Here is a 15,839-nt window from a genome sequence, read left to right on the forward strand (position 1 = left end):
TGTCCCCTTCCTTCTAATATCAATGTTTAAAATTATGCTAATATGCCAGAAGGGATCGGAGAGAATTTCTGCTGTAGCTATGTGCTATTACTGATGTAGCTGTAGCACCGTGCTTTAGCTTCAAATTGTGCAAGAGCATGACTTACTCTACCCCTTTTCCGTTGACACTTACCCCCTCCCTCTGCCTGCTGTAATTTCACACACTGGGAGGGAGAGACATGCTCTTGCACAGTGTCACAGCCTGTAAAGCCAGAGTACGATTCAGTCATGGTACCTAGATCTATGAATAAGTGCTCCTAGTTAATCATGCTTAATGGGAACCTGTCACCAGAGGGCTCTTTTTCCCTGGGTACAAGTTCCCATAGACACTGTAAAGTATTATGTAGACATGCTTTTATCATAGCAGAACCCCTCTGTGCTGTAGATTCACAGCCTGTTATGCTGTGCAAGGAGTACTTCCACCCTCAACCTATGTGAGATTACATCAGGGAAATGCTGAGGGTGCGGGGGGGGGGGGGGGGGGGGCTGGACAGTATAACAGCCTGCAACATAGAGGGGCTTTTGTAACACCACCCAGAGCCCTTCTGGCTCATTAGCATACATTTAAAGGTTGATTGTAGAAGGAATGAGGCCATGGATAACAAATATAAGAAGATTACCACAGTCACGGTGCCTGGATCTATGAGTAAGTGTCCCTGGTTTATCATGATGGATTTTGATGGTAGATTTTCTTTAAATTAGTTGTAATATCACAGTAATCTTTGGTCACATGACAGAATCAATGTGTAGCTGCAGCTTTATTGCTGCTCAGCTTTCCAGTCTTATCCATCATTAGATTCCCAGTAAAGGCAATTTACGGATTTTGCAGGTTACATTTGACACGTCAGTTCTGTATAATATTATTCTTCCATAAAGAGTGTTTCATGTTATCGGAAGAATGCTGCAATGGTGAAGAGCTCCAGGATCACTTCCAGCCCATAGAGGGCCAATAGGATGCCATTGATAATAACATCTGCCCTGAGTATATACGTCTCCCATACAAGGAAATATACAGACAGCATGACATTGCCAGCAGTGAAGAACAGACTGAATCCTAAGGGGAGCTCCTCTTCTGTCAAGTTTCCCTTTGTTCCTGTAAGTGACACATCATCAGTATATAGAAACGTTATCATACAACTCCTGTACTGGATTGTTTTATATTCCAGTATTCATTAGCAATGCAATATTAAATATCCCTTCCCAAGCATTTTCATCTTCATTATCATCATTATTATTTTCTGCATTTCCATTTTTTACTTTGTTAAAATTTCCTTTCAAAGAGTGGTAAGGGGGCTTATTTTTTGCAGGATGAATTGTAATTTTTAATGGCAATGTACTGATACAATGTATGATCACAGCAATTCCACATTCCTGTTCACATTGTGGTTTTCTGGTGGAAAATCTGGATCAAAACCCATTGTTGGGCATTCTGTTATGGATATACACATCCCCAACATTCTGAGAAGCAGATTACACATAGCTCATTAACACTCCCCTCCATCCCCATAGATTGTAAGTTCTTGCAAGCAGGACCCTCACTCCGATTGCTCCATCTGATTATGTTATGACTATGTATGGTCTTATTTTTTAATGTATTCGTCCCCCATGATCTTCAGAATATAATGGCACTTTATAAATCAAGATTTATCATTTATTAAAGGGATCTTCCCATTTTTGTAAATAAATATTATTGTTTGTATGATGCAAAGATATACAATATTCCAATATACTTTCTGTATCAATTCCTCAGGCTTTTCTAGATCAATGCTTGCTGCTTTCATAGTTTACTTCCTGTGGATAAAGCGGTCCATGGTCAGGTGATGTCACACAGGTGCGCGGCTCATTCCATCCCTGGTCATGTGATGTCACACAGGTGCACACCTCATTATATTCCTTTTCATGTGAGGTCACACAGTGCATGGCTCACTACATCCCTGGTCATGTGAGGTCACACAGTGCATGGCTCATTACATCCCTGGTCATGTGAGGTCACACAGTGCATGGCTCATTACATCCCTGGTCATGTGAGGTCACAGAGTGCATGGCTCATTACATCCCTGGTCATGTGATGTCACACAGGAGCATGGCTCCTTATATCCCTGGTCATGTGATGTAACACAGGTGCATGGCTCATTACATCCCTGGTTATGTGATGTCACACAGGAGCATGGCTCCTTATATCCCTGGTCATGTGATGTAACACAGGTGCATGGCTCCTTATATCCCTGGTCATGTGATGTCACACAGGTGCACGGCTCCTTATATCCCTGGTCATGTGATGTAACACAGGTGCACGGCTCCTTATATCCCTGGTCATGTGATGTAACACAGGTGCACGGCTCCTTATATCCCTGGTCATGTGATGTCACACAGGTGCACGGCTCCTTATATCCCTGGTCATGTGATGTCACACAGGTGCACAGCTCGTTATATCCCTGGTCATGTGATGTCACACAGGTGTATATATCCAAATGGTAGTAAAAGGTATAGAGAGAAGATAACAAATTACTTCAGCCCTAGTCTTGTACTTATGAAGCACAAGTAATTTGTTGTCTTTTCTGTATATGTTATGGATTGTTGGTTTAGTATCACCCTGTAACATCTTTGTGCGCAATCGCTATAAAAATATTTTAAAAATTATGTTTATACTAAAAAATGATGCATCTGGCTCATCTGTGGTGTTCCCTATGTCTGCAAGATGCATCAAAGAAGCAAGGCCCATACCCGTACTTACGGCACATGCACAGTGAAGCCGGGGAATATGAAACTGGGGTGTACAATGCCGGCTTCACTAAAAGACTGAACCACTGAACCGTAACATATATATATATATATATATATATATATATATATATATATATATATATACATACACTCACCGGCCACTTTATTAGGTACACCTGTCCAACTGCTCGTTAACACTTAATTTCTAATCAGCCAATCACATGGCGGCAACATGCATTTAGGCATGTAGACATGGTCAAGACAATCTCCTGCAGTTCAAACCGAGCATCAGTATGGGGAAGAAAGGTGATTTGAGTGCCTTTGAACGTGGCATGGTTGTTGGTGCCAGAAGGGCTGGTCTGAGTATTTCAGAAACTGCTGATCTACTGGGATTCTCACGCACAACCATCTCTAGGGTTTACAGAGAATGGTCTGAAAAAGAAAAAACATCCAGTGAGCGGCAGTTCTGTGGGCGGAAATGCCTTGTTGATGCCAGAGGTCAGAGGAGAATGGGCAGACTGGTCGAGCTGATAGAAAGGCAACAGTGACTCAAATCGCCACCCGTTACAACCAAGGTAGGCAGAAGAGCATCTCTGAACGCACAGTACGTCGAACTTTGAGGCAGATGGGCTACAGCAGCAGAAGACCACACCGGATGCCACTCCTTTCAGCTAAGAACAGGAAACTGAGGCTACAATTTGCACAAGCTCATCAAAATTGGACAGTAGAAGATTGGAAAAACGTTGCCTGGTCTGATGCGTCTCGATTTCTGCTGCGACATTCGGATGGTAGGGTCAGAATTTGAAAAGCATTGGATCCGTCCTGCCTTGTATCAACGGTTCAGGCTGGTGGTGGTGGTGTCATGGTGTGGGGAATATTTTCTTGGTACTCTTTGGGCCCCTTGGTACCAATTGAGCATCGTTGCAACGCCACAGCCTACCTGATTATTGTTGCTGACCATGTCCATCCCTTTATGACCACAATGTACCCAACATCTGATGGCTACTTTCAGCAGGATAATGCGCCATGTCATAAAGCTGGAATCATCTCAGACTGGTTTCTTGAACATGACAATGAGGTCACTGTACTCAAATGGCCTCCACAGTCACCAGATCTCAATCCAATAGAGCATCTTTGGGATGTGGTGGAACGGGAGATTCGCATCATGGATGTGCAGCCGACAAATCTGCAGCAACTGTGTGAAGCCATCATGTCAATATGGACCAAAATCTCTGAGGAGCTTCCAGCACCTTGTTGAATCTATGCCACGAAGAATTGAGGCAGTTCTGAAGGCAAAAGGGGGTCCAACCCGTTACTAGCATGGTGTACCTAATGAAGTGGCCGGTGAGTGTATATTTTGGTGTCCTTAAACTCAATAAACCGCACTGAAAAGAGACACATGCCTTATTCCATAAATGAGATAGATAGATAGATGCACTATACAGTGTACAGTATGTTGCTCCTTACCAAAGTACAGTCTCGCAAATTCCACAATCGCCATTAAGAAGAGCAGACCAAGGTCTAATGCCAAGTTGGAATCTGGATAGCTGAAGACCTGACCTGTAAGGGAGATGAAATATAACAAGTAAAATAGTAAAATATGATGGATCACAAAATTGTGAAAACCAAATAAGAAAATATGTGATATCCTTGAAACTTCTCCTGTACTAAGAAAGTCAAATCTGTACTTGGTCTTTAACAATGGCTGAGCTCTAGATTTATAAAAGGGAAGAGACATCCTACAGCAGTCACTTTATTCACATCAGCACTGATCAGCCCTTCTCTATAGTGTCCTCCATGCTGCTATGGAGAGAATTTCCTGTTTTCACCATGTGCTGTCCATGGGAGACATCACAGCATATAGTCTCTATCAGATTGTTTACCAACCATGCCCCTATGTATCCTTTAATGGGCGTCACTAAACTAATTTCAGAAAAGGTTTTTCTCTAGGTTTTTCAGAGTTCCTGAGCTATCAGTATGCTGATTCGGCTTTTTACTGTCACATGGGCAGTCTTGGAGCAAACAGCATTCGACCGGCCAACAGCATAAAGCCCAATTGGCATACTGAGTGCAGAAAGTAATAGAAATGACTGATTAGGAATGGCAGGGATTGGAATCTGTGGAAAAAACATATTAAAAGCTGTAAATAGTTGGTGGACGTGGTAAATGGTTCTCTTTAAGTCTAAGGCCCCTTGCACGCGTACGTATGCTCTCCCTGGCCGCAGCCCAGGCAAGCGTACGGCCAGGTACAGGATGGGTGAATTCTCCTCACCCCTCCCCTCTCTACAGAAAGACTAGCGTCCAGTCACCATGTGGTAAACCAAAGATGTGTATGGGGGCCACAATGTGGTCACAAATTGCGTGGCTATAGCAACAGACCCCATACGTTCATGTGCAAGGGGTCTACATGTGTGCTTTTTACAGGCCGCAAACAACGGACCCGAGGCCAGTGTGTCATCGACATGTGTGGTCCGCTCACAAACTGATGACAATAAAAAGAGACTGCCCAACCCACCAACAAGGGAATGAACAGGACCTGTTCAATCATTTGCTGCTCATACACAGGACTGTAGAAGCTATGACCATGTGTATGAGCCCAAAGAAAGATCTGGGGGATGTGAGCTGTTCCCACACGTCCAAAATGCATGTTTGTGTGCATGAAGCCTAAGACATAGGGGCTAATTTACATACTCAGCCACTGGAGTTCACTGAAAGTGCATTGTTCCGACTATAATGCCCTGTGCCGCGATTCACTAAGATTGTGCGCCCAATATCCTGCATGTGTCACTTCCTCACTCAGGTCCGCCGGAGTTCACCATCTTCTTCCCGGTGCATGTAAGTGCATTGTCTTGCGACACAATTTGAATCTTAAATCCCGCGCTCAGTCCGAATCAGTCGGATCGTCCAACAGCACCCCCCCATGTTTTCTGTCACATGAAAGCCAGCGCAGCAGCGCCAAAATTCTATCGCATTTGACACAATCCCAGCACAGACACCTGTTAAATACCTGTCAAAGATGAGCAAATCCCATTGCTCTGTTACTTACTTTTATAAATGATCATTAGCAGTGTTGCTAAAAAATAAAACCCATAATACAGAATGTTGGCGTAGAGCAGGATCTGCAGCGGAACCGATGATCGCTGTTATTGAGCTGTTAAGCAAAACGGAATGGTATGAAATTTGTAAGTTTATTAAAAATAAAACACAATAGCGTAAAACAATCTGGAATTGCCTACTCCATCAGCTAAGAAGATTATAGGTGAGAAGTTGTCTGTAGTTATAAGGTACTATAATGTCACTATTTGAAGTATTACTGGTCTCATTATGGGGATTTGAATAATTTCAAGGTGTCAGTCATAAAGGGGATTATATATATTTTTTTCGTTTCCTACATTGAATCTGCAGCCATTTGTTGGAAACAGGGTCAGCTCCAGTTTTCAGTAGGCCCCTTTGCCGTGAACTCACATGACGGCATAAAAAACAGTCTCCTGTTCACTAGTTTACCATTCCAAACAGCCCCCACATGCTTATTTTATATAAGCCCCCTGACCCCCATGGATTCCTTATGTACAGCCTTATGTGGGCCCTCCCCCTCAGCAGCTCTGGGCCCCAGGTATCCACAATGCTGTTGCCACGCCTGATTGGAAACCATACATGTCAATGGTACTAGATCTCCCACGCTTAAGATTTGGTCAGGTCTGGGAGACCAGGGTTTTTTTTTGTCATAAATCAACCATATATACCATGAACACTATTTCTAAGCATTCTTTTCGACCTCTATGGTAAAATAGCTAAACAATACATAAGGACTGGCGATACTTACTCTTCATTATTGGCCGCCGTGGTGTAAGATGGGGCAATTTTTTAAAAAAAATTAGCCGTTTTGACACGCATATTCCTCCTATATTTATTGATTTTCACCAATTCCCATCAAATCTAGAGGCCTCCTTACACACCTTCAATTTTCGCTGGATTAACCCCACTAAGCCCCAATGTGTACAGGTGCTCTTGATCATATACAGGCAAGTGACAGGGCCCAGAGCCGCTAGGGCCCACATAAGGCTGTACATAATGAATCCATTGGGGGGGCATCCGAAAGAGGGGCAACCTTCCTGCTGAGAGGGCAGCACAATGCCCTTGTCTGCAGGTAACACTCCTGCTGAGAGCGTTGTGTGAATGGCGGCCATCTTTACTTTCATTAGAGAAGGTGGTGAAGCCGGAGCTCCCACCTGTACTAAATGCATTACACCCAAACAGCTGGGAACACTAGGACTGTGCCCATGGTGTGTTTGCTCCTTACACCTAGGACATATATATAGCAGCTACCAAAATCTCACCCTGCTCTCAGTACCCACCACAGTTACCGATGGGGAAGAGAACATTTTGTTATTAGACCTACAAATGTCAGAAATTTATGGATCTTTTAAGAAATAACCCACTATCCAAGCAATGCCATGTGTAATCTCTGTGTAGTCTCTGCTCCCACTCACAATAACTGCTGCAAATCCTGATGAAATAATTGAGACGTGAACTGGCCTTTATACTTAAAGGGGTTTGCCCATGAAAAAAATTCTTGGATTTCATTCCCCTAGTGTTGTTCACACAATAAAGATAATTTTTAACCCCTTACTTTACAATTTTACTCAGATTTAGCTCCTATCAGTGATGGCCAATGTAAGATTCCAGAGATGGGGTGACTTGCTAAGCACTTCAGTGCTGTGAATTGCTGTGTGCTGACAATGTGCTTAGATTATCAGGGTACAGGGTTATATTAACTTTCATGTAGCTTCTGAACATTCTACTGGTATCTGACACATAGAAACAGATAGATGAGACAGATCAGAGATGATGAGATCCATGAGATAAATATTACACATGACATTCTCAGCCCTACTACATCTCAGCCATAACATACACTGTCAGCCCTGCTGTGCCTCCCTTCCCCTCCCCTGAATAAAGACCTTATCTGTCGGTGGCTTGTAGATTTACTCTCCTCACGCTGCTGTTTGCCGGCAGGAAGTCTCAGTGTGAGCTCGTCCTAGGGGGCCACTGCAAAGAGGAGCTCAGTGCAGCGTCAGACAGGAGAATAATATATCTACCCGACCCTAACGTTAGAAGATAAATGGTCAGATCCCGGGAGACGAAATTGTGTGCAGCAGGACTGATTGAGACAGGTTGGTATTATATCTGTGAAATGTTGTATTTTTGTTAATTACAGTTTATTAGATATAGTTAGAGCAGAGTAATTAGAGTGTATTTAAGAAACTTGTTTTTGTGGGAATGTTAAGAATTTCTTCTCTCCCTACAATATAGTTCAAAGGGTTCATGGGTTTTACATATAGCTCCCTATTCATATTAGGCTTTAGTATATGCATTGTATTTCATCCAAAGGATACAACCAGCGAGCTCTTTCCTGTAAAAAAAAACAACAAAAAAAAAACACAAAAGTGATTAATCATATTCCAGATTTCATCATTTTCAATTTAGGTAATTACTTCAGGGGATGATCTTCACAGGGCGGCACAGAGCCTGAATAGCAGCCCCCATCTCTGCAGAGACACTCTGAGTGGTTTCACTTGAGTGTATTATGGGTCCCTATAGCACAACTCAGCTTCCTGGCTGGACCACACGACTATTGAGCTAAAGTGAAAGCATTAATAAGTCTACTATAGGCCCACACCGAGAAAAGAGATGACTTTCAGGATCCTGTTCTGCATTGGGGCACCCTCTGGTCGGACTCCATGCCATCCTATAGCTAGAGAGAGTGGGGGAGATCTATCAAAAGTGTCTGAGGTGAAACTGTTCTAGTTGCCCATGGAAAGCAATCATAGCTCAGGTTTAATTTTATAAACCGCTGTGGGAGAATGAAAGCTGAGTTCTGATTGGTTGTCCTGGGCAACTAGGACAGTTCTGCTCTCACACAGTTCTAAAAAAAAATCTCACCCAAAGGTCTGTATTATATGGTACAACACCTTTTATGTTAACTCCCTTCTTGAAATATCGAGTTTCATTCTATACTCTCTACTGAATTTTATCTTGCTAAGAAGATAGACAAAAACTCAGATTACAATGCGGTTTATGGAGAGGAGTGAGTAGCAAGTCGCAACCAACCAGCTTCAGTGACAATTATTAGAAATAATGCAGCCATATATACGCCCCCCCCCTACGGCCTTGTGAATGTGGCCTAAAACTGCGTTGTGTTTCAATTATGTTGCTAAATGCAACAGGGGTGGTCAACAGAAAACTGGGGGTAAGCCTTGGATTTCGGCCCTAGCTTTCCTGCAAATATACTAAGATCTATCTGACAATAATTTTTTTAAGATGTGCGCACACACTTAAAGAAAACTCACAATCAAAATCCATCATGATCAACCAGGGACACTATGGCGTTTTTAGGCCGTTTTTAGTTAGTGCGTTTTCAGATCGTAAAAACGCATGTCCGGTTTTCCGAATTTGCGCAATTAAAAAACTACAAAAATGCATGCAATCTGAAAACGCACTAACTAAAAACGGCCCCAAAACGGCCTAAAAACGCCATGTGTGACATCACCCTTACTCATAGAGCCAGGCCCTGTGACTGTGGTAATCTTCTTATATTTGTCATCCATGGACTCCTTCCTTCTAAAATCAACTTTTACTTTTATCCTAATGAGCCTGAATACCTCTGGGGGCGTTACCAGAACCCCTTAGTGCTGCAGCTTCACAGGCTGTTACACTCTGCAGGTAACTTAGGATGCGTTCACATGTGGCAGTAATACATACGTTTTGAAACGCATCAGAACAGCTGAGAAGAGATTGGCCTTATTGCATTGACGTTAACAAAACACATGCGTTAACACATGCGTTTAGTAAACGCAATGCTAACAGCAATGTAATCAGGCATATCTCCTCTGTTCAGCAGTTGTGATGTGTTTGAAAACACATGTGATACTGACACGTTCCCATTACGTTCTTTGCATCTCTGCCACTCTGAGGTAACATCAGGGAGAGGGAGGGAGGAGGGGAGTGCTGGGAGAGCAGGGGAAGACTGTGTATCAGCCTGTGAAGCTGGAGAACGGTGGTGCTATGGTAACACCCCCAGACATAATTATAAAACTTGATTTTAGAAGGAACGAGGCCATGGATAGTAAATATAAGAGGATTTCCACAGTCACGGTGCCTGGATCTATGAGTAAGTGTCTCTGGTTTATCATGATGGATTTTGATGGTAGATTTCCTTTAGAGGGGTTGTCCATGTGATGTAGAAACTCAACTGGAGGGAGAGGGGGTAAAGTTTCCTAATGACATGTGCATGGAGCTCCTCCACCTGCATAATCTGTGACTATAACATGACGCAAAGTCCTATTATCACAGCTAAAACACCAGAATCATAACATAACGCCCGGGAACACCATGAATAAAGGGGGCTCCTGGGCTAATTTGAGGGGGAAACCAACATGTTACTATGGCAACGCGTCTCTGGCTTACCTCTTCTGGTCAGCGCCATATTTCTCAGACCTTCGGGAGATCTCGGCTTTCTCCGCCAGAGCTACAAAGCCACAGATTCGGAAACAATGCCGCCATATTTGTTAAGGGCAAACCTATTTTGTTATAATACTATTAAAACGGCTTTTTACATTTACAGCAGTATAAGTTTTCAAAATTAATACATTTCTGTACAGGTCTTTGTAAGTAAATTGACACCAGAAGAGGGTTTAGATGTGTTTAGAACCCTCCGAAGAGCGCAGTCTAAAGTGCCACTTCCAAAATGGCGTCCTCATATACAGTGTCTTGATGGGAACGCCCTGTGACGGCGCGGATCGTATTGTTTCTGACATGCGCAGTAGAGGTCACGCTCGGGCGCCTTTCTTCGGCGCAGTAGCCATTTTCGGCGTGAATCGGATCTACTCGGTGGTTTCCGTGAGCGGAGCTAAATCGCATCTGGAAGTCGTGGAGTGCTCGGGAATTTCCGGAGACCCTCGGCTGTATTAATCTTCCTTCGCGTTCCGGAAAGGGTGTTCGGGTGTTGTCGAAGTCCACTTTCGTCTCTTTCCGGAATTGGGTTCGGTTGTTTCCGGATGCATGGATGAAACTCAAGCCTCCAGACTCGGCTTATCAGAAGCAGCTGCAGCAGTGGCGGCCGTAGCGGCGGCTGTCCGGGATGGACCGGAGGTCACTTCTGTCACTGTCATGACCGGGCCTGATGGGAGAAGTGCAACGGGAAACGGGTATACAGGTAAGTTCTGCTGCAGTACTGCGGAGTGACCACCAGAGGGAGCTGTGAAAATTACAGATCTTCCTTGTAATATATTATACGCCACTAGGTGGCAGTGTGGTAGTTCAGTTCATATGAGCAAAGTTTACAGCCAGCTGTTTTGAAACTACATCTCCCAGCATGCCTAGAGCCAGGACTCCAGCTGCCCAATAAATCTGAGGGGTGCTACCTTATTAAAGGGGATTTTTGCCCACAATTTATTAAGGATCTAGTCATAAAATAGTATATTGGTGATAAATATACCCTCCCATCACTTTTGCAGTTCCTTACTATCTTCAGTAGGTGATGTGTAGTATTATGTGTCACTATATAGTAGATCATGGCTCTGGTATAGGTGACAGAAGGAATGTATATTGCTATTTCTGTGTTATATATACTTGGAGGACAATCCTGGAGCTGTAACCTCTGTATATTATAGTCATCTTGTACGTTCAGGGTGGAACCTTTTCCCTTCCATAAGTTTTCTGTAAACTCCAAACAGATGTAGTCAAATATAATAGCCAAAACGGCTCTAACCGGCGCTGACAGTATATGTCTTTGCAGGGAGACGCCCTTATGTCACTAAAGGACATCTACCATCATCTTGGTACAATTGCAGAAATATAGAGGTATAAAAGTTATGATAATTACCCTGGGGCGCTCAGGCTACCTCACCCGAGCGCCTCTTTTTGGGCTCATTGGGGTATTAGCACCTTTTTCCAGCAGTTTTCCGTGTAGCAGTGATCCTGGTTTGTGCCTAATTTGTGCCTTTTTATTTCTCCTGCTTCCAGATAATATAAATAATATAATATAATACAAATAATATAAATGACCCCCTATATTTCCACCATCTTTAATAAAAGAAGTCCTGAGGAACTTTAGGACACATCTATATAAACTGATGATAGATGCCCTTTAAAGGGAACCTGTCATCAGCAATCGGCCTAATAAACCACTACCTGTATATCATCAAGCAATGTAACACCTTCTAGTTTTTGTTTCTTTCATGGCCCATGGTGGTGGCATCATCCAGAAAATATACTTTGAAGTGAGCTGTAAATTGGTTGTATAAAGTCAAGGGGGCGGAGAGTTTAACAATGATGTCAAGGTGGGGAGCTCTGAACACCTCTTCCTCTCTTATTGGATTTCAGGAGGTCTGGTTAGTGATGTCTCTGCATGAAGGACCATCAATTACAGTGAAGGGGGCTTTCTGAGGAAGAGAGAGCTTGACTTTAGTGAATAGTAACCAATTCCCCTGGCCGGGTTGTGGAGTGGTCCGAAATCATGTGTGGACACCCTGTACAATTCCGCGACAAGCCGTATGATAAACTTACTTACTTTGCTCTGTCTGCTGGTTACAGCGTTGTGCAGTTTCCCTGCCTGCAAGCTCAACCCGTATTGTCAGGGATCTCGGACCTGGGGCCACCAATCGTCGCTTCAGCGGGCCCCTGTTATGTCTCTTGTTCTTGGTGAGGCCATTGGGTCCTGTGACTACTGACACTTGTAATTTGGCTGGGAGTTCCAGGGAACAGACAATCGCCGCATGACAGAAATCAGAAGCCATCAGAGTACAATGCCCCAACTCCAATGGGGTTAACCTGAATTTTTGGAAAACCCCTTTAAATGTCATGTAGATAACCTCAGTGTCCTTTTTTCCCTTTTCTTAATCAAATTGACTTTCATTGCCTTTTTTACCTTACAGAAGTCACGGTGTCCAGCGTTGGCGCTCCTGGGGAGAATGTCTTTACCACTTCTGTGGCCAGTACGGCCTCCCTATCTGATCATGTACTTGTGAGTAATTTATAATAAAAATACTGTAATAATAGATTTTTCTATTGAGCCTTGATATTCTGCAGCGTTTTACAGATCACGGGGGACATATAAAAATAAAAGACATTACAGAGATGTCAGTAAGGCCAGCCATCCCCTTCTGGCCAGACAGGGGTTTTTCAGTGTAACATAAAAACCTCTTTAAAGGGGTTGTCCATGGGTAGGAAAACATGGCTGCTTTTTTTTTTCAGGAACAGACGCGGCTCGTGCTGGTATTACAGCTTAGCTGTATAGAAATGAATGGGGCTGAGTTGCAGTAACACACACTACCCATGGTCTGGAGAAGCGCTGATTTGGCAGAAAACAGTCATGTTTTTCAATCTCAGGACAACCCCTTTAACCTATAAATAAATGTAAAGATAGAAATCCTAAATCGTTGTTATAAGTTTGTAAACCAGTGGTGCCATGTAATGTAGAATTGTCACCTCTCCAATTCTTCTAATCTGTGTTGTTTTTCTGTCACACTTTTTGCAGACATTTCTGAATAAATTGACAATATGGAGTGACCAGTAGGGGTTGTCTGTACATAGTTGGACAACATCCAGTCACTTGTGACTGTTTTCAATCTGTGTATGGACACACCCAGTTGTCCATTCAGGAGAAATAATTCACAAAGGGAACAACTCAGAGTTAGGCCTCACACACCCCACTGTAAACAAAGGCCTTGAGGTGGCAACAAAAGCGGCAGCTACCTCACGTCCGTCATAGCGGTCCATTGGGCACGGTCATGGTGAAGTATTGCACCACGACCTGTACCTATTGAGATGGGGGGGTGTGAGTAGTGTCCCACCTCTACCCACGCGAAACACTCTTTGTGTGCATGAGGCCTTATAAGTAGAGGTGCTATAGAATTATTCCCATTGATAAAACACAGTAGTGATGGGTCGTTTGCGAACGAGCCGGCACAAAGAGCATGAACGACGTGAGTCGGCTCACCTCAGTGAACCGATGGCTCACTAAACCCCGCCCTAAACGGCTCGCCACGCCCCCTTTAACTTGATAAAATCCATTTAAAAGTGGAGTGGTGTGACTGACTGGCCTGCGGCTCCCTATTATATATTTAATAGGGAGCCGTTGAGGAACCAGAAGAGCTGGATTTCTCATCACTAAAACACAGTCACACGTGGCTTATCAGAGAGGACTTTGGGTCGAGCTGTGACCTTGGTCACAAACAGATGCTCCGATTTAGTGTCACAGACACTACGCAGTATCCACAGGGTTAATATAGTGTGTCCTTTCATGGATGTCACCAATGACGACTTGTATCTTCAGTCTGATGTTACTTTAGATGAACATTGACCTTCTGGCTGTATGACTATTATCTTTCCCTGTATTGCAGGCGGAGAGGGCTTCTCTTCAGATCGGAGATAGTCTGAGCACAGAGAAAGCCACGCTGATAGTGGTGCACACCGATGGCAGCATCATGGACACCCAGAATATTAAAGTGCCGGCAGCCGCCATGACACCAGGTGAGGGGAATGATGTTCTCCTCGTGAAGCTGAACGAATAACATTCTATACATAATAATAATCTTCTAAATTCACCAGTTGTCATCAAAAACCAGACCACTAGTTCAGAATTCAGAAATAATCGTCTGGCCTCATATCAAACGCCTCATGTCATATCTGTGATATGGGGACCCCTGGCTGGACGTACATTAACCCTGTCTGTTTAGGAGGGCTGCACACAGAAAGGCGCACTCCCTTAAAGGCTCGACAGGACAGTTAAAAAAAAAAAAGGCAAACATTTTTTTTGAGAAATTATAAGTTAAAGAGGACCTGTCACCCAAAAAAAAAGGACTAGGAGCTGCTTACTAAAGTAGCGCTACCCCATTTTTAGCAGTGATAAACTGCTAGCTTTATCAAAACCCTCCTATAAAGCTAGCAGACACTGCCGCATAGTACCTTCAGAATGCTAGACCGCCATCATAGCGGTCCGGCGTATTCATAAAGGGGGCGGTCCGAGGCGCTACTTCTTCCCATTGACCGCCCCTCCCACTCCATAGGCCGGCGCTGACTGCCAGGCTTCATGCAGCAGTCATCACCTCCTAGTCCTGCCCCCTCATGAATACGCCCGATCAATTTGAGCTCGGTCCGGCGTTCTGAAGGTACAGCGCTACAGTGTCTGCTAGAGGGTTCTGATAAAACTAGGTAGCGCTAGCAGCTGCTTACTTTAATATTCCAGTTATAGTCCAAAAATTTTCACACAGCAGTCGTTTTAAAATCATTCTCCCTTACTAGTGGCTTGCAAGTTGCACCGAATTTTATCCTATCACAAACATGGAAAATAGTTTGTGTATAGAGTACTGCTGCATTTGTATTTCTGTATTGTGAACCAAACCTTGAGAATGCTTTAGTGACACTGATGTAGAAACATATCTTGTTTAATCCCTGAACTGAGTGGTTTTGCTTAAAAAACTATTCTAAAATTATGTTTATGAGACTGTCGCTTTTGTGCCTGGCTCCAGCGTTTCTCCTCTTACCTTAACTATGCACTGCTCCAGAGAGTAATGTAATCACTATGTTGGGTCTGACAAGCAGAAGTAATCAATCGCTGCAGCTGCTGTGTATGAGTCATCCAGCTCAGGTTGATTAGTCCTGTTTGGACGATTCAGGAAGGTCTGTGTAATGTGTTTACCAGTCTGCATCCAGCTTTGCCAAGGTCCTGAATTTTATAATTGTTTTTTGAGTTCAGGGAATAAACCAGATATATTTCTGCAACAGTGTAGCTAGAGCATTCACAAGGTATGTTTGTTTCACAATGCATAAAAACAAATGGTAGATTTTCTTTAATAAGTTAGATATTGCTTATACTTTTACATTTGTGTTTTATTTCCACCAGGGGGCGCTCTAGTACTATAATATAGTTGCTCACAGCTCTGATGTTCAGTTGCGGTATTGACTTGCCACAGTTATTGGGTATTTCGATCTGGCGCATGAGGTGTTGATATATGGAGTGTATTCCTGACTTCCAACAAAAGTAACGTGTAGTTCCTAAGTTTTTCATGAACAAC

General features: G+C 43.5%; 2 protein-coding genes and 1 non-coding gene across 3 annotated transcripts in view; 2 read left to right on the forward strand and 1 right to left on the reverse strand.

Moving 5' to 3' along the window:
* On the reverse strand, nt 1–10,638 carry TMEM80 (transmembrane protein 80). Its single transcript, XM_072118199.1, has 5 exons — nt 10,231–10,638; nt 8,160–8,176; nt 5,810–5,903; nt 4,231–4,323; nt 1–1,132 (listed from the first exon to the last, which is right to left on the reverse strand). The coding sequence occupies exons 1-5, from the start codon at nt 10,247–10,249 to the stop codon at nt 927–929; spliced, it is 429 nt and encodes a 142-aa protein (XP_071974300.1). The 5' UTR covers nt 10,250–10,638; the 3' UTR covers nt 1–926.
* Nucleotides 10,580–15,839, forward strand: part of DEAF1 (DEAF1 transcription factor) — a 24,398-nt gene continuing 19,138 nt past the window's right edge. The window contains exons 1-3 of the mRNA XM_072118196.1: nt 10,580–10,978; nt 12,699–12,787; nt 14,166–14,295. Coding sequence (XP_071974297.1) covers nt 10,825–10,978; nt 12,699–12,787; nt 14,166–14,295 — 373 coding nt within the window. The 5' untranslated portion in view covers nt 10,580–10,824. The remainder of the gene's footprint in view (nt 10,979–12,698; nt 12,788–14,165; nt 14,296–15,839) is intronic.
* Nucleotides 14,417–14,551, forward strand: LOC140071474 (small Cajal body-specific RNA 11). The gene has a single exon (XR_011849169.1). It is a non-coding gene; the product is annotated as a small Cajal body-specific RNA 11 (non-coding RNA).

This window comes from Engystomops pustulosus, chromosome 7 (genome assembly GCF_040894005.1).
Source record: "Engystomops pustulosus chromosome 7, aEngPut4.maternal, whole genome shotgun sequence".
Classification (NCBI taxonomy): Eukaryota; Metazoa; Chordata; class Amphibia; order Anura; family Leptodactylidae; genus Engystomops; species Engystomops pustulosus.

Coding starts and splice junctions, on each gene's coding strand:
- TMEM80 (XM_072118199.1), bottom strand. Junction 4,324..5,809: donor GCTAATGATCATTTATAAAA/GTAAGTAACAGA, acceptor TCTCCCTTACAG/GTCAGGTCTTCAGCTATCCA. Junction 1,133..4,230: donor ATTTGCGAGACTGTACTTTG/GTAAGGAGCAAC, acceptor TGTCACTTACAG/GAACAAAGGGAAACTTGACA.